The sequence below is a fragment of the Anarrhichthys ocellatus genome, unplaced genomic scaffold (assembly GCF_004355925.1).
Source record: "Anarrhichthys ocellatus isolate YVR2014 unplaced genomic scaffold, GSC_Weel_1.0 scaffold3, whole genome shotgun sequence".
Lineage (NCBI taxonomy): Eukaryota > Metazoa > Chordata > Actinopteri > Perciformes > Anarhichadidae > Anarrhichthys > Anarrhichthys ocellatus.
The window spans coordinates 6,394,302-6,420,108 of NW_022280033.1; the positions used below are offsets into that span (position 1 = coordinate 6,394,302).

The window sequence follows — 25,807 nt, forward strand, 5'->3', positions numbered from 1 at the left end:
AAACCTTGACACTCACTATCATTAATCCAAATATCTTTTATTGGCACTTTTTTTTTAAATAAACTGATATAATAAAACAATAACATACATAAATAGTGTAATACTGGCATACAAAATACCGAGTGGCTAAGAGGTGACAGCCAAACATGCTGTCTCTTCTAGGTCAGTACTAATTGCACCTCCTCTGCACCTTGTCAATCCCCTCTTCAAACACAATAAGCAAACGCTATTGTCCCAGATGTACCCTTATGCCTGAAACTAGAACTATCAAAAAAAATACATTTGTATTGGTGTCTTTAACAACATTCAAGTGATTCTAAAAGCCTATTGCAATGTATTTATTACAATTAGGATCACAATAATCAACTTACAACTTAAACAAAAACAGTTTATTACAGCTATATGGCCGGTTTTGTGCATATATAAGTCACCAGCACATAGGATTTTACAAACTAGTGCTAACACAAAAGTTTATCAAACAATGCACACGCACAATCCTGTGCACATATGCGAACATGCGTGTGCAGACACATACACACACGACGTAAACATAAATATATACCACACACAACAGTGATGGAAAAGGACCAGCCTGGTCAAAATCAATGCTAGCAGAGGTCATGATGATCATGCCACAAAGATAATCAACATGCTGTTAAGGTTCAAAACACAGTAGAATCTCTTCTGTGTTTTTACATATTTTTGAATGAGCATAACTTATTCAAAAAGTCTCTACCTGATGTAGACACAGGAGGTATGTGGAACTCAAAAATGATCTATAAAGCAAGGCTTTTGTATTGTTCCAACAGGCATTATGTGTTGACAGGCATTGACTGTAATTTATGCTTTGGAAAGATACATGGTTGTGTAATTAAGATATACAATAAAAAAAAAATACCAAATAGAAATGTGTTGCTATAATAACAATTACCAAAAAAGCGCCCCCCTCCCTCGTTCCAATCCCTGTATTTTCTGTTCCAGTAAGATTCCTGGGAGATTGTTGTGCATTTGCAGAGTGGTTTCTAATGTTGTTATTCTGTTAAAGTAACACCCAATGTTTTTCTCCCAGGTATTATGAATGGAACCATGTCTTTTTTTCAAAGCTACAGTAAAGTGAAAACCTGTGTTTACACAAACACAATATTGAATTTGGGAGTTGAACAATATTGTTCAGTTGGCCTCGTAAAATGAGGCAATAATAAAAATAAAAAAATCAACACAGGCATCAGAGGCAAACCTTTAAAAAGATCTGCAGTATATGGTTTGAACCTGAGAAATGCAGGCGAAGTACAGAAGAAAGGCCTGTATTTCAAAACCTCTGGCAAGTATTTTGGTATATTAGAACCTGGCAGCAAAAGCAAGGAGGAAACTCCTGTAAAGTCAAAGACAGAAAATTCCTCCCAGAAGGTTTTTGTGTGTAGTTTATCAGAGGACAGTTGCTGGGCAGTAAGGGAAAGGATTTATGTCCTTCTGAAAGGTGCTTATATTCAGGCTACAGAGGCAACTTTTTCACAGTTGCTGGTGTAATGGACATCCGGTCTGTCGTTCTCCGAGTGCTTCCTGTTCCAGCAGGGAAGGTTGAGCAGAAATAAAATTAATGCTCCCAGCTCCACACAGCCCCCACTAAAGTAGAAAGCCAAGTCATATGACTGTGTCCAGTCAAAGAACCACCCTGGAAACAGATGAGAGAAACAGTGTGAGCAGAGTCAGCAGGAATTCCTGACATATACACCAGTCAGCTAAATAATGACAAGCTGGTTCCTTATTGAATGCCCTTTTCTTTGCTCTGCCTGCCTGATTTAACATTCTGACTTTTGAAATGTCTCTGACAACATGGCCTTACGACAAGAGTTTATCCATGCACAAAAAAATAATATCTGTACCACTTGTATCTAACCAATAATTGCTGGTGTAGCAAGATACAGCTCTCTTACCGACAACAGGGGGTCCGAGCATGATCCCAAATCCCCCGAAGAACATGAGGATGCCGTGGGCTTGTGTCAGTCTGTCCAAGCCGACAATCTTAGTGGTGATGTAGGAGGTGAGAGACCAGTTTCCAGAGAAGAAACCCAGGACGACAGACAGGATCTGCAGTCCCAGATAACTTTTAGTGCTAGGGATACAGAGCAGTGCCAGACCTCCAGCAAACATTGTGAAGCCATACAGATACATGCCGTTAATCCACCGGATGTCCACCAGCGTACCCAGCGCTAGTTTACCCACACAAGTGGCAATGGCCCCTATTGATACCAGAGGAATGACACTAACTTCTTCAATGAGTCCTTGAGTCTGAGCCACGTCCTCTATAAAGAGCACAGGAGGGAACGCCCCCAGGCTGAACAGGAAGATGGCAATACAGAAGGACACCATGGCTTGGTCCTGCATGATCTCGTACATGGAGTGCATGTACTTATAGTAAGCTTGTTGCTTCTTCTTGATGACTTTCATGATGGTCAACCCAGCCAGGAGGCCCCCTTTCTTCTTCTCTGTCTGAACGGCCAAGTCTTTGGAATCAACGGTGATGAGCAACTCTTTCACCGTGAGAGTTTTCTCTGTAGTGGTTGAGGTGGAACCTGCAGTGATCTTCAGGTCATCCAACGGGGGCTTCTCGAAAAGCTGCTCCTCTGTGTTGCGTTCCAGGGCGGCCTTCTGTTTGAGGTAGTACCCTGGCATGTTAAGGGGCCTCATGAAGCCCGCGCAGACCATGAGGTTTAGTGCTACCGCTCCGATGATTAGCAGGCAGCCATCCAGGCCGAACAACACGATCAGCTCGTTCTGAGCGGAGGCATAGATGAACGCTCCAACACTTGTGCCTGGGGGAACAGAGGTAGACAAAACTTCAGTTTTTGTAAGAAAAGGACAGATCAATCAATACAAATTAAAGCCATATTCTGAAGAGTACGGCACCTTTTAAATTCTGCTGATGGCATGAGTCTTTTTGACCATCTTGATTAAAAAACATGGTTTTAAAAACCATCTCTGTGTTCACGGGTTGTATCCATATTTTTTTATACTGGGAGGCGCCAAAGCCAGAAATGTTCCGATTCTACATGGTGGCTTTAATAATGTTAAAGACTAACCTTCCACTGGGATGGAAATCAAACATCTGGTTGAAAGTTTGAAGTCTGTTTCACCTCTGACCAAACCCAACAATGATGTCAGAGTGTACTGACACACCCTTGAGTACACCTCTACATCACGACAGTAAGGTTAAACTATTGGAGGTCAGCAGGAACAAGATTTTCATAAGATGTTAAATGACTAATATCCAGACTTTGAGATAGCTCAGTAGTTCAGTAAACTTTAAAGATAAACTTTGGGTGCTACTAATAAACCTCCCAAAACAGATCTAGTCACTGGTCACCAGTCCACTTACCTACCTAAGAGAAGACTCTGCCTTTGCTACACTACAGGTGTTTACCTTAGCATCCAAAGGCTCCCAACAGCTCATACATGTAAGCAGTGAGCATGAAGAACGGGTGTGCACCAAGTGAGCGCAGGGCAGAGGGGGAGTGCGGCAATACCTGTGGTGACAATGCCGAGGGCAAGGCCACGTCTCTTGTCAAAATATTGACAGGTGATTGTCAACGTGGCTGCGTAGACCAGACCACAACCCAGGCCTATGGTAGAGAGGAGAAAAGGACAGACAGAAGAAGAAGAAGAATTTATATTAACTCAGGTGAAAAGGGCAAAAGATTTTCCCTTTCACAACAAAAACACAGCAATGGGAATTCAATTGTACAGTGCATGTCAGGAAAATGTGTTGTATAAAGGCCACTTGCATTTCTTCAAAATTCTAGAAATATGTATATTAGTCCACTACTTTGCACAACAACATTGTGCACTGTGTATTTCAGCGGATGAACTCAGGAAATCCTTGCAGTGTAATGTGCATAGGGTTTCTAGCGCAATGCAGTCGGCAAAACATAAAAGAAGCATATGATGAGCAGTAAACAAGCTGCACGTGGATGTACAGCCACTGCCAACATCTAAGGGCATCTCTAAATATAAATAACTGTCTTCAAATATGCATGGCATACCCTCTCCAGTGATGCCTGTGAGAAAGGCAGTGCTGACTGTGAAGGGTTCACCGGGATTAAGCACAGCTGAGCTGTCACTTAATGCACGATAACAGGTGGTGTTGGTGTTCTCGGCAATAAGTCAGACACGTTCCCGGTGGGTGTTGGCCTCCGCCAGGGCTGCCATTTGTCTCCGGTCCTGTTCGTGACTTTCAAGGACAGGATATCTAGGCGCAGCCTGGGGGTGGAGAACGTCAGGTTCGGGGGTCTCGGGATCGCCTCTCTGCTGTTTGCAGATGATGTGGTCCTGTTAGCCTCCTCGGATTGTGACCTCCAGCATTCACTGGGGCGGTTTGCAGCCGAGTGTGAAGCGGCGGGGATGAGAGTTAGCACCCCCAAATCTGAGGCCATGGTGCTCTGCCGGAAACCGGTGGATTGCTCCCTCCAGGTGGGGACGGAGTGCCTACCTCAAGCGAAGGAGTTCAAGTATCTCGGGGTCTTGTTCACGAGTGAGGGTAAGATGGAGCGGGAGATCGACAGACGGATCGGTGCGGCTGCAGCAGTAAAGCAGGCGCTGCACCGGACCGTCTTGGTGAAGAGGGAGCTGAGCCGGAAGGCAAAGCTCTCAATTTACCACTCGGTCTACGTTCCTACCCTCACCTATGGTCACGAACTCTGGGTCGTGACCGAAAGGACAAGGTCACGGTTACAAGCGGCCGAAATGAGCTTCCTCCGTAGGGTGGCCGGGCTCAGCCTTAGAGATAGGGTAAGGAGCTCGGTCATCAGGAGGGAGCTTGGAGTCGAGCCGCTATTCCTTCGCGTCGAAAGGAGTCAGCTGAGGTGGTTCGGGCATCTAATTAGGATGCCTCCTGGACGCCTCCCACTGGAGGTTTTCCAGGCACGTCCAACTGGGAAGAGACCCCGGGGAAGACCCAGAACACGCTGGAGGGATTACATCTCCCAGCTGGCCTGGGAACGCCTCGGGATCCCCCAGAATGAGCTGGAACATGTTGCCGGTGAGAGGGAAGTCTGGGTCAGCCTGCTTGGCCTGTTGCCACCGCGACCCGACCCCGGATAAGCGGAGGAAAATGGATGGATGGAGGTGGTGTTGGGCCCACGCATGCACACTGGTGAGGCTGCAGAGGCAATAAAGCATCACATGGGGATCCATGTCCTTTTTGTGATTCTACATACTTTCAGTGGAAATGGTATTCATTCAACTGGTAATTTAGGATAAAGTCAGCCTCTGATGTTGCGTAAGAGTTGAACGTTGCATGTGCCCCTGCTTCTTTAAAATCATTATGCAATTTGTTAGGAGACACTAGATATTAGAGGGATAAGAAGCTCAGGTAACACCATTACCAAAGAGACATCAAACTCTTTTTTTTCACACTGACAAGACCCAAGCCTCTATCTGATGGGCTGTTAGCATTAGCTTTGCAGGCATGTATCTGTTAGAGTAGCCTAAAAACACCCAGGTAGATGGCCCCCCCAAGGTTATCATCAAGTGTTTCCTTACCAACCACGATCCCATAGGAAAAGATGAGGAACTGGACATTTGGAGCAAAGGCACTGAGCATCAGGCCGCCCGCCACCATTACGCCACTGAAGATGGTCACGGGACGAGCCCCAAAGTTGTCCACACAGGCACTGCAGACAGGACCTGAGGGAGAAGAGTATAGATACAAAAAGGAGAAAAAGTGAGTGACGGAGGAACAAAAATAATCAGGGAACAAGGGATAGTGATGATATTGTGTTGCTTGACTTGTTGTATTCTGGATAAGAAACAGTTCCTGTGAAAATCAACTCATTCATCATGTGACATCTAATGTTTCCTTCCCTCTAACAAAGTGCTACAGAAACTGCAGTGCTGCAGCGGTCTGACAGCTGGGACACGTGTCGAGGACTTGGCTGCGCCCGAGGCCAGATCAGTCCAATCAAGATTTTCACCTCTTTGAGAAAGAGGACAGCAAGAAACCAGGCTGGCGAGTGAGCGCTGCCTTAGATGGAAATGTCAACCAAGACCACTATCACCGACCCTGTTTGCTCAACACAGTCTTGGAGCATATCTTTATAATCATTTCAGACATTCATGAAAAGTTTGTTTGTTCACACGCCAGCTTTTACCGTGGATTTGCATTTTCTATTTGCTTTTTCTCTTTTCTTATATGCATCAAGTACTCACAGAATTGCTCAACAAATTCAGTCATTGTTATGACTCAGTGTTTCTTCCCTATCTGTTCCTCAAATCTGTCTTTCTTTTCATCCCTTTATGGGCAGATTAAAGGCTAAGTGATCCTCCCGCATTCATAGCATGGATGACTTGCAATTGCTTTGCTCTTCGAGAAAATCAATAACAGCAACTCTGCTCAGGGAGCCACAAAGTGCCCCTCTCTGACATGACACTGCCGTTTCTCTCCATCCTGTTGAAACATTACAGTAACTATAACTTGTTAACACCTTAAGCTACAGTAAACATATTCCTTGATGATGGGTTGTATTTCCTCATTACATGGCAGTCATTGTTCAGACTTTGAGCAAGCATTGTGTCTGCTTTGTTATCAGTGGCATGGCATCATGTGGTACAATGATTGAGATGGAAATGGAAGGAAGATAGGTGTAAAGGTGAGTGTTTAGTGCTCTACTGTTGGCACTAAACAGAGAGTATATCCCCCTAAATCACACGTCAGCAAATATATTGCCCATAATGGCATGCAATGCCAAAACACCAATTTACTACTCAGCATATAATTATCAGATAAACTAAGGGGGAAACTTGCTGAAAGATTACACACAGTTTTCACCATCTATCTCTCTAACATGACTCCAAAACTTCACAGCAATATCCGCACCCTCGCTGATCTAATTCAAATGCCATCTATTTTGGCAATTTAACCCCTTAAGTAGACCCATGTTAAGGAGTATTACATTATAACAGTGTGTGCTACTCACTGGCTATCAGTCCCACACCAGCCACAAGGGAGCCCACCCAGGCCGTCATGCCTTTGCCCTCCTGGAAGGCATGCAGCCACTCCGGGTACAGGACGCCCACTGACTGGGGTGATCCATAGGCCAGGAGCTGGGCCATGAAGGAGGCCACAACAATCACCCATCCCCAGCCTCCGTCCAGCAACTCGGTAGACTGAGACATGGTGCTGATGCTACTGCCGCCCACTGGGATCTGCTACAGCTTTGACAGAGAAGAGGCTCCTAGGAATGACAAACACATACAGTCGTAAGTTTGACAGTAAAAAATAATTAAACGATCACGTTAGTTATAGAACAGTATTTTTAAACTGGACCTATAATAGCTTCCAAAATATGCACTTACTTAAAGCTTTGATGCAGGGAAGGCTGCTGCAGCACTTAGCCTGGACAAACAGGCAGGCCACCTGTGTGAGGTCCTGAACACAGACCGACTGGAACTTACCCATAGGCAACTGCCCTTTTTGTTCCTGTCTCCATTTAACCACACCTTGGAGGTGGGGAAAGTAAAGAAAGCTGCACTGCTTTGTGCCCCCCTCTATGATTCAGCTCTGATCCTCAGCCATATGGGAGAGGCCTGTCTCCTATGCTGACCTAAGTTTTTCAGACCTTTCATAAATAATTTGTAGCCCAGAGCAACTTTATACATCACTGCGGCAGCATTAACTCCATTTGGTCGCACTTTGTTTACAATGCGGCATCTTATAGGGGAGTTGGTGCAAAACTCCTCACATTTCAGATGTATTTTCCTACAAAGCAGGCTTACAGCATGTTGACAGTATATAGTCTACTTTTTTATTGAAATTAAAAGACAATAATATCCTGAAGAAAATTACTGTATGATTCAAACGATCTTCTTTATTCACCAACAACAACCGCATTTCCTCATCATATGTTATCCTATCACTTTAATACAAACACGGGCATGTTGCGCTTGATATGTTTGTTAGAAACACATGCGACACTCACCTCAGCATCTATAAAAACAGCAGCAGGACCCTGCAGAGCTGCGCGCTCTACGGGAACTTTCCATGTAGGGTTTCCCTATTAAAAATCCCTTCTTACAAAAATCCCTACAAATGACATAAACAAAAAAGCATCGCACACGGATGCTGCGGAGCTTGAATCTGTGACGCTCGTGTGTCAAGACAGCGCTCTGCTTCATCAATGCGCATTATGCATCCTTTTCATACTGCTTTGTAGCCGGCGACAAAAACCGGTTCAAAGCTGTTCTTGCTGGTCCAGCAGCAGCTTGAACGCAGCTACAGGAGGAAACGCGCTGCTTCCTTTTTGCGCGCCTGGAGCGCACCGCAAACAGAAGAGCACAGAGTTCATCCGGGCAGACGGTGATGTGGAGGCTGTGGCCACAGCCTTATACGTGCTTCTTGTTTTTCTCTGGGCTACATCTTTAATCTCAAGTCATTGAAAAGTCAATAAGGAGGCTGCACACATACAGACCCGCGTATGAACAGACACAAAACTATTTTACTTATCTTCTTGCTATACAGCACCTCACAAAGTAATTGAAACGTTAAAATAATAATTAGAACAATCATGTACAAAATGAATTAACTTATCTAAATATACTTCTGCCTGGTATAGCTGAAAGTTGGGGGGGTTCATGTGCTGACGATGGGGGCTGGGTGTGGGTACTCTCCGTGAACCTATTGCCATGAGTCCAGTCTGAACCGGTTGATGGATGGTAATACCAATAGCAACACACTGTGCCAGCAGGGTGCACTGCTTGGAGTCCTCTCCGTGGTGAGCTTTGATTAAAGCAATAGGCTACATGCACACAACTCATAAAATAGTCTTAATTGGCCTGCCCTTCACTAAAACATAACAACAAGGTGATTGAACATTAAGGAATATAAGAGTGATACATGAATAGGCAACAAGAGGGGAGATAGATGACTATAGGATATGCTTAGTCCTTGTGTAAAGAGCAGGATCTGTCTTGTCCTCATTTAACTGAAGGAAATTATTGTCTTTAATGTCTTGGAGATAGTTTTGTAATTGAGTTAAATCTGCCTGATTTTGTGAATTGAGAGGCATGGATGTGTATATCATCAGCGTATGTGAAAATGAATGTAAGGAGATTGGATGATTCTTCCCGTTGGGAGCATGTAAAGACAGAAGAGAAATGGACCTATAACCGAACCCTGAGGAACCCCACATTTGCAGGTATGGAGGATGAGCTGCCAATGAAGAGTAGTAGATAAAGAGTATAGGCACACATAAACACAGAGTGGTAAAATGAAATAGATGTATCCAAGGAAACATAAGTAAATTATAGGCACACACTGACAGAATAGCTTGAATTAATATTGCTCCACGAAATTAAGATCAACAAAACTTGGTGGAGTTTAGTTGACTCCAACTTAAAAACAATCCTGATTCTGCAGAGAAACACCCAAGTAGTCGACTAAACATGTTTTTTAATTACAGTTAAATGAACACAAGCCCGATGTTGGTTACAGAGAAATCTTCTTGTGTGAAAGGAGAGAGAATAATTGCTCTTGGTCACATTGCAGCAGCATAACAAAGTTATATCATCATGTGATAGCACAGATTCTCATAACCTCAGGTCAGCAACACAGTGAAAGTCAGAAGAAAAAGCAGAGGAAAGGAGTGGAGAGAAGGGACGGGAAAGAAGAACACAAAGGAGACACGCGAAAGATGAAAGAACGAGGGGCAGAGTAAGAACATGGGAGGGATGAAGAGAGCAGATCAGAGGTCAGACTGGTTTTCACTATGAATGCAACTAAAATTCTTCAGGAACTTTGATGCTTTTTCTCCCCCATAGCTGAGGTCTGCTGCCTGGAAGGGTCTTACAGGAAAGATTTAGGCTTCATAATCCCTTTCTGCCCGAAAAATGATGTGAAAAAAGAACAAGGGAGGCACAGTTATTTGTACTCTACTCTGGCATTACATTGACATGTTGCCCCAGACCAGTTTCAACCAGATGTAGTGCATGTCGGGGACAGTGTGTAGGAATCTGAGGGAGGGAGTGGATTACAGCGCGGCTAGGGCGCACTACGAACACAATCAATGTTGGTGCTGAATTTCACTTGCTTGCATAAGGTATTTAGTACATTTATTGATACACACACACATTATTTGTTGAAAATTATGTGAAAACGTACCAGATATTGGGCCAACTTGTCACAAAAGCACATTCTGTACTTAACCATTTATAACTCTACATTAACGTGAGCAGTAAAAATTGAAAGATTATACATTTGTGCACAATAATTTGTTATTTAATTTAATATGGCAAGTGAGTGACTGATGTACTGAGAAATTGAAGTGAAAGCAAAAAGTGTGACGAGATGACCTGCGCTCCCCTCGCTCTTTCTCCTGCTGGACAAATATCCTGTATGACATCAACTGGTTCCACTGCATTAGGGTGGAGACACCTTCGACCTAAATCATTATTGGCCTATATCTAAGCTGACGAAAATGCTAGACTTACCGGTAAACTAACAACTCTGTCCAAAATGAAAATAGCTATTCAGAGCTCCTTTGGAACACCCATGGCCTTCAATGGTACTTTACGTAGGTCTACCCATTAAGCCCATGCCAATCTTTTGACATATTTTGATAAAATACACAATAAAAGCAATAGAAATTGGCATTGGCTCTGGGCATTTTGTGGTCCTCTTGGAAAATCCAATACTAACACAATGTTCTAAACCTATGGAGAAACTTCAAACTTTGCCTAAAAGCATGTGCGGTGGTACCAGCTGTTCGGTATTCCTGATAATACTTCTCCCTGGAACAAAGTCTTGGTTTTGTTTCATGCATAATGTGCCATATCAAAATGTATAGTCGCGAAGGCCCACATTTCCACTAATGCTTAGAGCTGGACTGAGTAGTTAAGTTTGCCTTTTATGTTCCAAAATGCAAATGTTGCTTTTAGTTTGTAATTGTTATTTTTGTGCTAGTTTATAGTTTTAACCATCAGTGGACATTACATTTCCTAAATACCATATTCTACTGTTACATGTTTGGGGTTTTCTTTCCTGTGATAACTGACTAAAACAGTGAATTACTGAACATTGCTTCCTGCCTCTTATAATGTGATATTAGCTGCAGTATTGTCAATCGGATAAATCAATGAGCTGATATCAAAAATCATCTTATTAAAGACATTACTTCTGCCCTCGCTGCAGAGCTCACGTTACTCATCCACAGCCCATAAATCAACCCACATAAACCCACTTTTCTTGGCAGTTTTTCATAAGCTAACCTGGTATTCTGACATTTCCCCAGCACTTTTTTTGACACCTTAGATGCAGCAGCCTGCTGTTCTTTTCCGTAAGAGATTTGGCAGGTGTAAACATACAGAGCCACCCTGCAGTCTGGATAAATATCTCTTGATTTCGGCCGCCCAGTTCCATAAAGCCGCAGAGGTCAAAGGCCCCGTTAGCACCCAGCAAGGCCACCCTGAGCCTCCAGTCCAGATTCCTGCTTGGATTAGTTCAGGTTGCCGGCTTCAGCAGCGAGAGAGCGCACCACAACGTGGTAGGAAAACACATTCTGGTGAGTTTGAACCGACCGTATGTGTGAATGCGCTACAGTTACCTGATGGAAGCTATAAAGTGTCATCTTTGCGCCGTTCTCCTCCCACCACAGGTTGTTGCACCTGTGGTGGTTGTCTTCATCAGCCAAGGCGGAAATAAGAAATACTGAATTGATTTACAGAACATAAGATGATGGGTGACAGGTTTTTGTTCAGCATGCCCAGTGATTTATAAAAAAAAGTCAATGTTATGTTATGTTTGGCAAAACTGTATCTAACACACGGGGAGCAACAGATTTATCAGAAAAGATTGAACAAACCAAAGATATGAAGCATGGCGTCTGTGCTGACGTACTCCACATAGTTGGCCTCAATGCAGAGTGAAATACACTTTCTGTATTTATTCATTATATACAGACACAAGTTAATATGTGGGAAGGTAGTGTACACACATTCAATGCTACTAAGTAGTGTGTGTACACTACTCGGTAGCATTTAGATTTGGCCAAAGCAGAAACACAAAAGCTTCTTACCTCCAAACAGTAACGTCCAGTCGTATCTGTTGTCTTTTACTGCACTACATAACTTTAATACCCCACCGTGAGTAGTTTTTAAAAAATTTAGTTTTGGTTTGCTCTTGAAGAAAATTAGTAATTTGAGTATTAAGTTATTTTTCTAGATTTAGTTAAACACTAAAGAACAAGGGACTCAAAATCCCAAAATGCCAAAAGTACTGCTGGTCAGTCCCAAACTCTGGCTGCAGCTTTAAGCTCGTCACCGAGGCTGACGGGAATGCCGTTAGTCTTGCAAGTACACGGTCATTAACTAAAGTTTCAGACAAGAAGAATATCTGACCTGATGAAGGTGCTATAGATGAAATGTCAGGGGATCAAAGTTATTACAATTCATCCTCTGGGGACCATGAGTGTCTCAACCAAATTTTCATAATTCCCAAAGGATCAATGTCAACCTCATGGCTGCCCTGGGAGAAAAGCCAGGGGATTACTTATGTAATAAGAACTATGGCAGTCTATTATTTCAGGTCATAACATATGGTAGTAAGACGACGATAAAACATGGACGTTTTGGAGTTTGGTGGGACCTCATGAAGGAAACATTCCAGTGAAGCTAAACACACGAAAAGATCAATCTAATTCAGAATCAGTGCACCTGTTAAGATCATAGAGAACAGGGTCATTTCAGCAGTTGTGAAGTCTACAAAGCTTGATTATCAATGTTTCACTCTTATGCTCACAAATGTGCAAATGTGTTATCCATAGAACCGACAGGTAAGAACAGAGGTCGTCATCTCAAGAGCTTTAATCATACATAGAAATTTAGTTCACCAGTACCATTCACTTAGAATGTTTTAGCAGTATGTATATTTAGTGTAAAGAGCGTTATGTTTTTTTTAGTTTTTTCTTTTTCTGATGAGGAATATCCACATGGATGATAGAAGCTTTCAGAAATACACCAAAAAGAGAGCGAGAGAGTACATGACTAAGTTGTAACACCTCAGACTACATTTTTAAACACCTCATAAGGCGACATTTATCTGTGGTTTATGTACCTGTGTCCATCCTTTTTTTCCTTTTCACTATAACTGAAGAGCAGCAGAGCCTGAAATGCTTTCAGAAACTAAATAACTGGCACGAGCTCGGTTTGATCAATGCCCTCTAATGGAGAAAGTCCAAGCGAGGTTTCTACGACGCCTCTCGTTAACCTAGTCGAAGCTGCGTTAAGCTCGGGGTCGGGTGACTTGTCGACACTGTTGCAGAGAGACAAAAAGGGGGAGAGGGGGGGGGGCTGGAGTGGAGTACATTACTGCAATCGAGTGTCATATTATAGGCATTAAAAGAATCAACCACATCCATCAGTTCATCCACTTCTCTAGCCATACATCAATCAATCCGTTGATTCAAACATCCAACCTATCGGAAAACACCACCATGAAACATACTTTGTGCGGTTTGTGCTATCTCAGAAGCGCCACAACATAAATTTTCAACCAGCTAATGTCCCAGGCAAAGAAAACAAAAAAACATCATGTACAAGACGGACTGTGGAACAGATAATTGGCCTACAAATCCCCAGAAGTGATTATTTTTCAGTCCATCCATTCCTTTTAATAGTTGGGGTTGATTTGGCAGACGGCCGGCTTCACTGAGGGTGAGCCGCCAGTCTTGTTTCTTTTCCCCTCTAAGACATTTGAAGCTGCTTCTTTTGTGGAGTTGGTAAAGAGTAAGAAACTTGACTTCCGGAGCTGGTAATGATGGAAGCGGCTGTTTGCGGTAGCATCGTGGCAATCAGCAGGCGCGCTCACGCTTAAAGACAAGAGACGGCGTGGTACGTTAAGGCTGGGAGGGAGGCTGCTGTGCTGCGTGCTGCGACATAGCTGCCGGGGAGGACATGGACTGCACCATGGGCTGAGCTGGTGGGGGGAGCGGAGGCGGAGCCTGCTGGGCCCCTGAGTGTGTGTTGGGGGAGGGCGGGGGCGTTGGACGTTTGAATTTGTCAGGACTGGTGCTTCTTCGTGGCGAGGGCCTCTGTTTTGAGAAAGAGAAGAAAAAAAGAAATTAATAAATAGGCCTCATCTTTTATAACAAACTAGTTTGATCAAAGATTAAAACAATAAAATACAAATATAAACATATAAACTACAGAGTAATAATTAATAATTGTAAAAGCATTAATACTGACACCAGTGCAAATTAGAAAAGCAATCAGAGTGCAACTAAAATAGAAACATTAGACTAAAAATCTAAAATGTATAAGACGTAACACTAACACCAGGGCCCAATAGGAACTAAAATAGACAATTAATAACGTCATATTGAGAGGAATATTATCAATGATGATAAAAACGAATAAGCAGTTAGAGGCAAAGTGTAAAAAAGAGAGGAAGTTGTGGCAGTTATTTTTGTTCAAACTACAAAAGTACAATAAGATGGTGAGTGCTGAGGTTGCTCATCTCCGTCATGGTTTCCATACTCAGCTATTGGTTATAAAGAGAAAAGAGGTTCAGAGTAAAATGAATCTGACTGAGGTTCTGAGTTATTTCTTTGTTTAACTCCTGGGTGGTCTGAGTGGTGATGGCAGAGATGTGGACTGTACCATCCACACAGATCAAGAGAACATGAAGGGATGTAAAATACCACAGAGGGAGAACACAAGAGATGGGGGTTTACAACAGAACAGTGGGAATAAATCAAGTGAGAAGTAGAGTCCCTTTCTCACAGACTTCCATACAGTCAAACTTATATTAGCAACCAGAGGAGTCGCCCCCTGCTGGTCAGGAGAGAGAATGCACGTTTATATCACCAAGTACGATATTGCATGATAGATACTCTGACACCGTTAAGACTGCGTAAATGGAAGAATTAGGATGGAACGAGTTCTTCCTCTCGGTCGTCTCCGTGCTTCACAGTAAAGACCCACAGTGACCAGCAGCTCATTTATATGCATCAATGCTCATACGGTGCTTTGCATTGACCGTTCATGGTTGAATGTGGGCGTGTAGAGGGCGGGATGTGAGGCTGTGCACATTTACAGGTAGATTTGGGATTTATAAAAGGAAATAGCTCACTGGCAGACGTATGCAAGGTTTTATAAATCTGAATATTTTTTTTGCCGTACGTGCATTTCCTTCTTTGAACGTAGGCAAACAGTTAGTGTGGATCCTACGCACTGACCCCTGAACAGTACAGCTGTAAATAAATTGAATATTTAAACCAACAGACAGCCCTCAGACTAACAGCACAAGAGCTGGCTCCTTTAAGTGTTGTTGCATGCTGCGTTATATTTTGGGAGGCCAGTTATGACTGCAGGCTCAAGGACCTCTAAACTAACAGCAATAGTTTAAGAAAATATTTCGAGTAAGATATGAATGAGATAATAAAGACGTACTTTAAGTCATGCTGACCTTAATTGACACAGTCGATGTTATTCATAACTGAAACTAAAACACATCGGTAGGCTGGGGGAACAAAGAATGTAACAAACTCAGATGAGGTGTGTTGATTCAGTTATTGCCGTGTTATTGAAAAGATAAATGCACAGCCGACTGGACCTTGATATTTATGGCGCTTTCATATGTTCTCCTTGGATCAATGTAAGAGGGATATTTTGAATGCCATAGCAACAATATCTGTGTGATGGCCAAGCCAGTTTAAGATCTGCAAATCTTCACACCAATAAACTTTTCATTGGATTTCTTAACTTCCTGGAATAAATGTTTGAGCCCTGGGTTGCAAACTCCCGCCATGTTGTTTAGGAGGCGTGGGTGGATGTTACTTACGGTTACGGCATGAGAGGAGCTCCCGTGGACGTGCAGGGCGGGGGTGTTGTAGTGGGAGATGGCCGCTCTGGACAGTGTAGCTGGAGGAGTGAAGCCAACTGTGTGGCTGCCATACGACAGACCTGTGACACAGACAGGAAGGCAGACACATAAAGAGAAAGTTGCACATACTGTATGTGCTTTCTTTGTATTGAACTATAAATACAACTCTTGGTTGCTGAGCCTGAAGTACTGCTCTGTCTCTACTTTACACCAGATATCAGGAGTGATAGGTGGTTTCTCTAGAGCGCTCGAGCACCTGCTCTCTGTTTTATCATTGTGTAAACATTTAGGCCGTAAACGGATATCCCTCTGAGTCACACCGAGCAGGATTGTTGGCGACATGACATTCAGCTGCGACTGCTGTATGAGAGCGGGACAGAGCAGCCGCCAGTGAGCTACACCGACATGCAGGAACATGCACCAAGAGGCTGGCCCGGCTACGTCAACAAAATAAAGGAACAGCTAAGATAACAACACACACAGAGGGAGAGAGACGTCTTTCTATTCTCAGGTAGACTTTACTCCATTATAGCTTTACATAGATGATAGTTGTTTGATGCTTTATTAATGTTAAAGATATTAAATACAAGATTGTTGCTACACAACCACCTTCTCCTGTGAATCTTGATGAGATAAATGAATTTGGCAGTAAAGCATTTGTTATGCAAGCAGGATGACTTTTTATGATCCTGCTGATGTCCTCAGAAACAAAGGCGGAAGGTACCGTCAGTATTAAGGAAGCGAGCGAGCGGGTCATTCGATTGGACGGAGAATACGGCGCAAACATTATTTTACAGCCACCTGTAGAGAGAATGCATTTATGGTTTCACTGACCTTTAAAAGACTTCAACTTATCAATGATTGATTGTTCCACATTTGACACGATAGATGATGGATTTCATTGTTAATCTTTGTTACAAAGATAAAGCTTGTTCTCAGGAAACAAGTTCTATTCATTTATATATTTATTTATTGATTTCGCGACATCTTAGATGTACTTACCAGGAGAGATGGGCCGGCTGGAGCTGGGGGAGGGGCTGTAGGGGATGGGGCTCGACACAGTCCTCGCCCGCAAGCCCTGTGCAGACATCTCGTTGAAGTACCTGAGGGCGACATGACCGGTCAACGAACATACAATAGATGTCGATGTGAACCCTCTGTGTGCGCAGGAATGTGTTTTGATATCTTTGGTTCTTTTCTGAAATATAATCTTTTGTTATTCAAGGACCATACTTGTGCTTTTGTATGTTTCACGCCCTCTTGCCAGTACTGGAGAAAGCTGCAAGTTGATTTCATCGTTTATGTACAAAGCCAGTAGTACGACCTTTCAGAAGGTTTATGCACATGTCATTTCAAGTACAACTTCATCGACATTATTCTGTCAATATGATTAGGATTGAAAAAAAAATATAATGTACATTATAGCACCTTTTAGCTACAAAATGACAAAAAGGTACTTAAAAAAGCAGGAGCACAAACAACAAAAAAGCATCACAGACAAAAATAAAATGAACACTGACATAACAAGCAATAAAGTGTGTGCAACAGACAATCAAAAAAAAAAAAAGATAACAATGAGATGATCTCATACGAACGGAGATGGAGCAGTGTGATTGTGACTGTGTGTGAAACCTGAAGAGCCATCACTACAAACTCATATTCAATGTCACAACTGACCGGGGAACCATCTGGGGATCCCGTGGGTGCCTGAGCTTTAAGGGGAACAGCTGCCAGTAGGAAAAGGGATCCCACATAAGAGTCCAAATACGCTGATAGAGAGAAGGCAGTCTTTGGCTCAAATGGTCCCGATAGTTCGGCTCTTTTTCCAATTACATTAAGCAAACACAGATCTGGCAAGGTAAAACCAGGCAACGGCTAATTATTTTGATGTCTCACTGTATCAATATTGGCGTCTTACGCAATCTTGGCGTCTGTGGCCTGAATGGAAACTGTGCGGCAGGATTTAGCAAGTGGCCAATGGAGCCAAATGCCTCTCCAGTACACAAACCACGCCAAGTCTCTCAACAACGTCACTTGATTTGTTGACACATGTGATTTTGGTATTGTGACCCGTTTGATAATTCTCTACCTCTCATCGTCCATCTCCAGACTGGATTCGCTCTCTGACAGTTGTCTGCACAGCGCCTCCCTGCGCTCCATCTCTCTCTGAAGCTTCCTTTGCAGCCGGATGTTCTCCTCCCGCATGTGTCGCTCCTCCTCGATGTACTGCGCTCGCTTCTCTGTGTCTGGGGGGGGAGAACACACACGCAGAACAAATTACATCAGTTGAGATGTTGTCTGGATCACATCCTCACTAAACGTCAACATAAAGGACAACAGCATCCGTGCGTTTCATGTCAAAATTGCACAATAACCCAATTAAAAAGGCCATTGTCTAAAATCTGTGCAGAGATAATGAAATCCCCTTCAAAGAGCTTAAAAGGCAAACCACTTTGTTTTCAAAATTCTCTTTTTACAAAAATAAAGAGAGTGGGTCACTGAAGATTACAGTTTCTGAAAAGGTGAGCAGTGTCATGATATTTACAGTAGCAGTACTGGCAGTTGACTCAGCGTCTCAGAAAGTAGAATAAAGGTTGGACAGACAGACAGCGCCCTCTAGTGGCAGAAAGAAAGCATAGACGGAATACTGCTGAGAGAAACCTCAAGACATGTGATCAGACTTTTTAAGTCATTTCTCTAAGATATAATTGAGCTGAATCACCACTGCTGATTATCTGAACAACAAACAAGTGTTGGACAAAATAACTTTTGCTGATTTGCTGTTGTACTGCGAGATGCTTCTACTATTTTGTCCACGCCCTATGAGCCATAAGACATGTCACTCTGCAAACACAGTTGATAATGCAGAGACCAAGAATAAAATTAAGTGACGGTAGGAGTTACTGCAGCAGGTGTGGCTGACTAATAATTTAAAAAAAGATACTGGCAGGAGATAGTAAGGCATTATTGTGTGTGTGTGAGTGCAAGTAGACTACAGGGTTTCAGAGACCAAATCAAAAAATAAGCCGTCACTACATTTTTAATTATGAAAATAAGTGTCATCCTAAAGACAAAGCTGGTGCATATTTCTCAGTAAACATTGTCCATAGCTGCCTGTCATCTACAAATAACAAAACGTGTACCATGTTATTTCATCGCAATGTCACAAGCAACAACGATCCTTTGTTACTTTGAATCACTGGATCATTTTTTGATGCGTTCCTGACCAGAGTTTAGCTGGTCAATAGAGTTTCACTGATGCTCCCTAAAATCATAAAGCAAGTCATAATGTCACCAGAAGATGCAAGTGTTTTTGTATTCTAATTTTCTTGCCATTTCTTAATTTTACCTGTAGCCTTATCTTATCCCCGAACAGATGGTTTTTATCACTTCACACAACAACAAAGCTTTAATCTGAACACCATCTATAGACTTTAGATTGATTTTCTTTTTCTATTTGAAAAAAGGTATGGAAGTCTACTTTAAGAGTCTTGAATTATCTATACGGTTGGCTATCAATCATAGTCTCTTTATGGTCCAAGTATCTTATCGGCGAGATAAAATACAGTTGTGACTGTTCTGAAAACTCCTTACTGGTGCATGAGTTTATAAAATGACATAGTATGTTTTAGTCTATTCCCAAATAACATTCTATTAACTGCAATTGCCAGATAAAAAGAAAATGTTGCAACAGTCCTCAGAGGCGTCCTCAAATGCACCAAGGACACTTCTTAAAAATGGTACCCGCTTGCATTTCCATGCAGTATTAATGTTTTTATATTTATATTTATATATATATATATATATAAAAAATACACTAGATCTGGACCGGTCTAGCTTGCTGTGTCAGTCGGTCCTCATGTTGTATATTTAATGGACTGGCTTTTAGTGAAAGAAGGGGGAAATGCTTTATGACTAACATTGACTTTCATAGATGCTTGTTGTGCATCACTGTGCATTCCCACTTCTTCGTATACGTTAAGTATCACCAGGTGTAATGTGACCGGTGAATAACGAGCAGGTAACAAAGATGTAAAGCATGTCAGACAACACCAGAGAGTATCTGGTTTCTTTCCGGTCTATGGAAAACAAGCCGTGTCTGAGTGTTGGGTGAGTTTGCCCCTCATACTGTAGCTCATCAGAGGATCCGTTTTACTAATCAAATCCTTAATCAACACTTGAAGGCACATCTGCCCCCACTGAGCCCACACTCCCTTTAGATCGTGTGACAAGTTGAGAGGCCACTTACGTTGCAGCTCGGTGGTGCGCAAGCTTTTCTTCAGCCTCTCCACCTCGTTCTTCAGGAAACGGATATGCCGCATCATGTTCTCTGGCGAGTCTATCTCCATTGAAACGTCTCTTGGGGAGGGAGGAGCTGAGACTGGCTGGTCCAACTTCTCTTGAAGGATTCTAGTTCGGAAAAACAAAAGAAAGAACATCGTTATTAAAATGTATCAACGGAGATGATGGGCAGATAATTACAAACAAAATCTGGCCTTTCAGGAGGAAATCAATCAGCCTACAGTTAGCAGATTATTGGTCATTTTACTTTGAAGTGAAGCTGAGAAACTTTCTGTTTTTGATGACAAGCAGGCATTTTGTGCGTCTGTCAAACAAAAAAAGATCGCAAAAAACATTTATTAAAAATAGTGTGTTTCACCATGTTCAAAAAAACAAGGCGCTATTAATGAACTGCTACATTTTATATTACGCTTCCAAATATATCAAAAGCAAACAAAATAAGCAATACACTCCAATCACTATATTAAAACCTGTTAAATGTGAGGTGATGGCACAATTAAAAGGTTTAGTAATTACAGTGTAATATAAGTAGTTTTACACATATACGTCACAGCCAACCCATCAGGTTTCATACTTTTCACTAGGGCTGAAACTACGTCTACATGTATAGATTAGTTGATGAACAGAGGATCCACAACATGTTGCTGAAAACAAGCTTTGAATCCAGGCGGATGTTTAAATGTCCATCGTGGTGGACATATGATATGATCATTCCGCACCTTTTCTCGGCCTCCAGTTTGTCCATCCGTTTCCACAGTCTGTTGACCAGGGCTTCTTGTTCCTGCTCTAATGTGTTCTCAAGATCGATCTTCTCCCGCCTCAACTGGAGAACAAAAGGAAGCGCGACGTTCAGAGGTAGAAAAAAAACTTGGCGTTGAAAAGAATCCACAAAACTGCACACAAAGACACTGTAATGCGAAACCCAAGGTCTCTGTGAAAGATAAGCTTCTCTTTCACAGAGCTACAGTCTCTATGCTCCTAAAGCTATTAGTGTTTGTGTGGTGAGGTTAAGTGACATTCTTGGTAAACATTAGTTTAACTAAATGTACAGTAACATCAAGCATCACTCTGACATATACATTCATGAGTGAGCAGCAATAACAATGCATCTCCAGAAAGATCCTGTCATCACAACATGGAAACACATGCCTTGGCTTCAGCACACACAGGTTTGACTCACAGACCAAAATGTTCTTTCCAGCTAAAATTCTGTGGGACGAATTAAGGATGGTGAACTGTTGGTGTCTCACAACACCACAACTGGACAGACTTGTTCAGGGATGTAATGAAACGTTCTTGATCTGGCCCAATTAGTATACCTGTTCCAGGGTTAGCTGCTTTGAGATGGTTTCATTCTCCATCTTTTTGATCTTTTTCATGAGCTTGTTGACCTGGAACTCCTGCTCTTGCTCCAAGTGCTGCTCCAACTCGGCCTTCTCATGCTGGAGCTAAGGATGGAAAAAAAAAGGGAAAGACGGCGAATGAACAGAGGAAAAGAAGAGGAGGCGGATGAAAGGAGAGAGAGATGAGAAAGAAGGAGAGAGGGGAAACGGCACAAGAGGCGCACGGTGAGTCACGTAAAAACTATTCAATGACCACAGTGAACCAACACAGGTCATCACATTTAGCTTACACATTCAGAGTTTAGCAAAACAGGAAGCCAATGTTACCATTCTATCAGATGCACGGTGAAACTTCCCAGAGGAGTAAACGGCATAAAATAATGATTTGGCAAAAGAAAGTAACCGCCGTTGGCAGTCCACCAATACAAAGACAGGGTGCGGCTCAGCAGTGATTCAAACTGTGCGATGAATTATATAAGCTATTACTCAGTACAGGGAATAGGATGCAAATCCATTCATAGGAAAAGACCGGAGAGGGCAACATAACCATTTCCATCATGCTACTAACAGAAACAGAAACAAAGCAGGGCAGTTTGTATAAACCAACAATGGCTGCATTCATACGGAGTCGAGTCCTGGCTGAAACAACAAGCCACCAAGTTTTGCCACACCCAGTGCGGTCATTTTTCTTCCAATTAACACACCAACAATGTCAGGTATTGTTTTGATAATTTGTCTCCATTTAGCCAAAAACAACTGCCAGCTACAACAGGCTTCCACCCAACTGTGCTGTGAGTGGCAACTACGCCCGAGTCTGTTAGTTTCAGTCTATGGACACCGAGCAGAGATATTTTATCTCACTTAGGTTCTTCTGTTCATTTGTAAATAATACATGAATGGTGGCACTGTGCTCATGTCTGCATAATGTACATAATAGTGCCTCTAAAAGGACAGATCTAAATTGGCACATTGCAGGATTTAAGAAAGGGGGACACAGTATCGCTCATAAACTGTGCTGACATCAAATACCTGCTGATGTACTTGTATCATTTGGCTGCTCTAGTTTAGACAACTAAAGTAAAAAGTCCATCATGAAAAGTAATGGTGGGGAAAACGCAAGTCAGAAAAAAAAAAAAAAAAAAACAGGTTTACAAAAGTGCTTTTGCACCGGAGCATTTTACGTCCTATAAAATAAACAACCACATTTGCTCAACTCTCCCTCAGTCGTCACAAGAATATAACATTTTAGTTTATAGAATATATACACGTGTACAGACACACAGACTTTGGGCCATTTGTCAGCACCAAGTCGACGGACAGAGACAGACACAGGTCCGTTTCATTTCATGTTGAGTGAGAAGCAAAAACCCAAACAAGTCCATCTGTATGACCTTAAACAGGGGGTGCCGAGGCATTTCATGTATCCCCTTTCCAGACTCCCACTTCTTTGCAAATCAACAAACCATTAGTCAGCCTACAGCCAGCCATTGAAAGTGTGAGCGCATGCGTGTACGTGCTGTGCCACTCTGCAGTTGGGAAACTAAGATGTGGAAAACAGACAACCAAATAACCGGCATAAAGGGAGGCAAGTCATTTGAGAGTAATTTAGAATAGCTAGCAGCCACAGTGAAGTCATCTTGAGCCTTTCCAGGGTTCAGGAAAGTACCAATACATTTAATGGTAATGCAATAGCTGCTGTGCACTCATACTTGAGGTTGGGTGCATAGACACCCAACCCTGTAAGCTCAAGCTGTACACGACAACAATACTGCAGCCATTTGCATTATCTGTACATCAACCAGGGTGAAAAATCTAACTGATGTTATTCACCATGGTGCCTGGTACAAACAACTTCAACCAGCGTATACCCTCCCCCCCGATCACTCACATTCATGAGTTTCCTTGACAGTTCATTGGTGAGAAATTCCTCCTCCTTCTCATAGTTGACCGCCAAAGTCTCCTTCTCCTTCTGGAGGGCCTGGATCTTCTTGAACAAGGTGTTGCTGATAAATTCCTCCTCTTGCTCCGCTCTTGCTTGCTGCAGGACAGAAACAAATGAGAGACAGTGGCAACATCAGTGACGTACACTCTTCTGAGATCGGGCACATCACATTCTTATCCTGATTAAATTGACCAGCGACCACTAACCGTGCTGCAAACATACGCACCAATCAAACTAAATCTACTGCAGTGAAATCTCCCAGCCAAAGAGGAAGCAGAGTTTTCCCCTAATGACTCAATGGGTGTTGCAGTACTGACAGTGAGGGGAAGAGTGAAACACTGAGGAAACGTGTGGGACAGCTACAACGGCTAGCATTACAGTGTGATGATACGTCTGTCCTTGTTGGTACCAGTCTCATATCATCCATCCCCGTTATTCACCGACCTCAACGCTAAAAATACTGTTTTGCAAGCCGGTAGAATTTGTCAGTTGTTGAAGAACAATGAGGGGGACAACAGAAAGCAAACTGCTATCTGAGCCTCACACGTTTACCGCGGGTGCACTGTGGCTGACTTGCCAACATATGAGCCTGGCATTTAGCTAGCACGCTAAGTTTGGCCTACATACTTCCCCATCTATCCAACAGATCGGTTACACATTTTATGAAGCTGTGGCTGATAAACCATGACGCATAGGTCCATGCCAATGCTGCGAGGATATTCATTTCCCCCCAGTTACCGTATCCTCGTCCTGGCATAACGTGGTGACAATGTCTAGCAGTGAGTTATCAGATGACCAAATTGCTAACATCCGTAGGTAACTTGCATCGTGAGGTGCCCACCTCATTTTGCCGCAGTTCAACGTAACGCTACCCGTTGAGCTAACGTTAGCAAATAATTAGCAACCAAAACAAAACAAAGCAAACTAGCTGGCTGTAGCTGTCCAACCACCTAGCAACGTTAGCCCCACTGGCTACATTAGCAACATACCAAACTAGCGTTAGCTAATGTCAGTTGAGCTAGCAAAACACCAGAGTGTTGTGATAAAATACAGATAACATGTCCACGTAACACTTCAAATATGCCAACACTGGCTATTTAACGGTAAACAAACAGCATTAGCCATCGCCAACTTGCTGACAAATGTAATATAATAAGTGGTTAGCATGTAGCTAAGCTAGCTAACGTTACTCACAATGGTGACGCTAGCTTTGCGGAGGTCCCGATTCTCCTCCTGCAGGGCTTTGCACTTGAGTTTGAACGTCTCCAGCTCAATTTTAAGAACTTTATTCTCTTGCTGTAAGGAGGCCAGGCGGTTCGTCAGTTCCTCCAGGCGAAACTGTGAAATGACTACGCTCGGTTTCCCCGAATTTGAAGCGGAGGAGGACATCGGGGTGGCCGAGCTGCTGCCCGCTCCGTCGGTGTCACTCTCGCTTGCGCTGTCGGCCATGGCTGTGCGACAGTGTGGAGTGTGTGTGGGGAGGAGGACGGAGGCAGCTGCAGCGTTTGTGGAGCGCAGACAGCAGAATGGTACACCGTGTGACCTTGCGCTCGCGTGTCAGCATAGCGCCACCACCAGGATGTCTCCAGTACCGCGCGATGCATCCACGACACATGACACTGGAACCTTTAATGCATTTTGAGCTGAACGACAAGAGCATTTAACTGTGCCCTGTCTTGTCTACTCGTTTAATTTAAAAGGTGGTTATTCCTAAAAGCATTTGTGTTTATTCAAAGCACCACAAAGAGGTGAAAATATGGGACTGATCATACTGTGGGAAGATTTGCTATGTAAAATAAATCATCAGTAAGTGGAAGAGCATTTCTCTACTGTGTTCCGCCTCTAAGAAAAGACTAGACAGTACCACTAGTATAAATATTTTCTTGTCCTTTAGTAACAACAAATTATACATCATCTGCATAAAACATACATTTAAAGTGGGATATGAAATATTAATAAATCATACATGTGAGAGGCAAGACTTGGTTGGACTGCTTTGAAATAATGTTTACTTTTTATTATTTATTGTGGGGCGTCTGAGGCTCAGGGGTTAGAGGTTATCCTCTAATCAGGGTTGGTGGTTCGATCCCAGACTCCCCCTGTCCACATGACAAAGTGTCCTCTGGCTTTGTAAATGCAGTCCATTAATTACTTATTCAACACAAATTAGTAATATCCACATGGGGAAACTCTTGTTTCCTGGCCCCAACAATATGGTCCAAACATAGAAACAAGCAGCCCTGGAGATTTTTTGCTGAAGGACACTTTGGTGGGGACTTGGAGGCAGCACATAACTCTAATTGAAGGGCAGTGTCTCATCACTTACATAATTAAAAAAATGTTCAAGGACAC

The 25,807-nt window shown here is 42.9% G+C and overlaps 2 protein-coding genes across 3 annotated transcripts; both read right to left on the minus strand.

The window, feature by feature from the left end:
• Positions 1 to 21: 21 nt before the first annotated feature.
• Positions 22 to 8,206, minus strand: LOC116379435 (monocarboxylate transporter 9). 2 transcript variants are annotated; one of them, XM_031841404.1, is made up of 6 exons: positions 7,974 to 8,206; positions 6,972 to 7,229; positions 5,539 to 5,682; positions 3,525 to 3,620; positions 1,935 to 2,813; positions 22 to 1,672 (listed from the first exon to the last, which is right to left on the minus strand). In XM_031841404.1, exons 2-6 carry the CDS (start codon positions 7,168 to 7,170, stop codon positions 1,488 to 1,490), a joined length of 1,503 nt encoding a protein of 500 aa, XP_031697264.1. In that variant the 5' UTR covers positions 7,171 to 7,229; positions 7,974 to 8,206; the 3' UTR covers positions 22 to 1,487. The 2 variants fall into 2 exon arrangements, with proteins under 2 accessions (XP_031697264.1, XP_031697258.1); XM_031841398.1 differs by lacking the exon at positions 7,974 to 8,206 and adding an exon at positions 7,351 to 7,952.
• A 3,697-nt stretch (positions 8,207 to 11,903) lies between these two features.
• LOC116379449 (coiled-coil domain-containing protein 6) lies at positions 11,904 to 25,744 on the minus strand. The gene is made up of 9 exons (XM_031841412.1): positions 24,650 to 25,744; positions 23,402 to 23,551; positions 21,490 to 21,618; positions 20,890 to 20,993; positions 20,118 to 20,278; positions 17,958 to 18,114; positions 16,871 to 16,971; positions 15,827 to 15,948; positions 11,904 to 14,075 (listed from the first exon to the last, which is right to left on the minus strand). The coding sequence occupies exons 1-9, from the start codon at positions 24,902 to 24,904 to the stop codon at positions 13,881 to 13,883; spliced, it is 1,374 nt and encodes a 457-aa protein (XP_031697272.1). The 5' UTR covers positions 24,905 to 25,744; the 3' UTR covers positions 11,904 to 13,880.
• Positions 25,745 to 25,807: the final 63 nt, after the last annotated feature.

Bases quoted from the DNA above. Each gene is read 5' to 3' on its own strand.
- LOC116379435 (XM_031841404.1), bottom strand. From the start codon at position 7,170: ATGTCTCAGTCTACCGAGTTGCTGGACGGAGGCTGGGGATGGGTGATT. The intron at 5,683-6,971 runs GTGAGTAGCACA...CTTCTCCCTCAG, and splicing joins TGGTGTGGGACTGATAGCCA to GTCCTGTCTGCAGTGCCTGT. The intron at 3,621-5,538 runs GTAAGGAAACAC...TCTCTACCATAG, and splicing joins TTCCTATGGGATCGTGGTTG to GCCTGGGTTGTGGTCTGGTC.
- LOC116379449 (XM_031841412.1), bottom strand. From the start codon at position 24,904: ATGGCCGACAGCGCAAGCGAGAGTGACACCGACGGAGCGGGCAGCAGC. The intron at 23,552-24,649 runs GTGAGTAACGTT...TCTGTCCTGCAG, and splicing joins GCAAAGCTAGCGTCACCATT to CAAGCAAGAGCGGAGCAAGA. The intron at 20,279-20,889 runs GTGCGGAATGAT...TTTCCGAACTAG, and splicing joins AAACTGGAGGCCGAGAAAAG to AATCCTTCAAGAGAAGTTGG.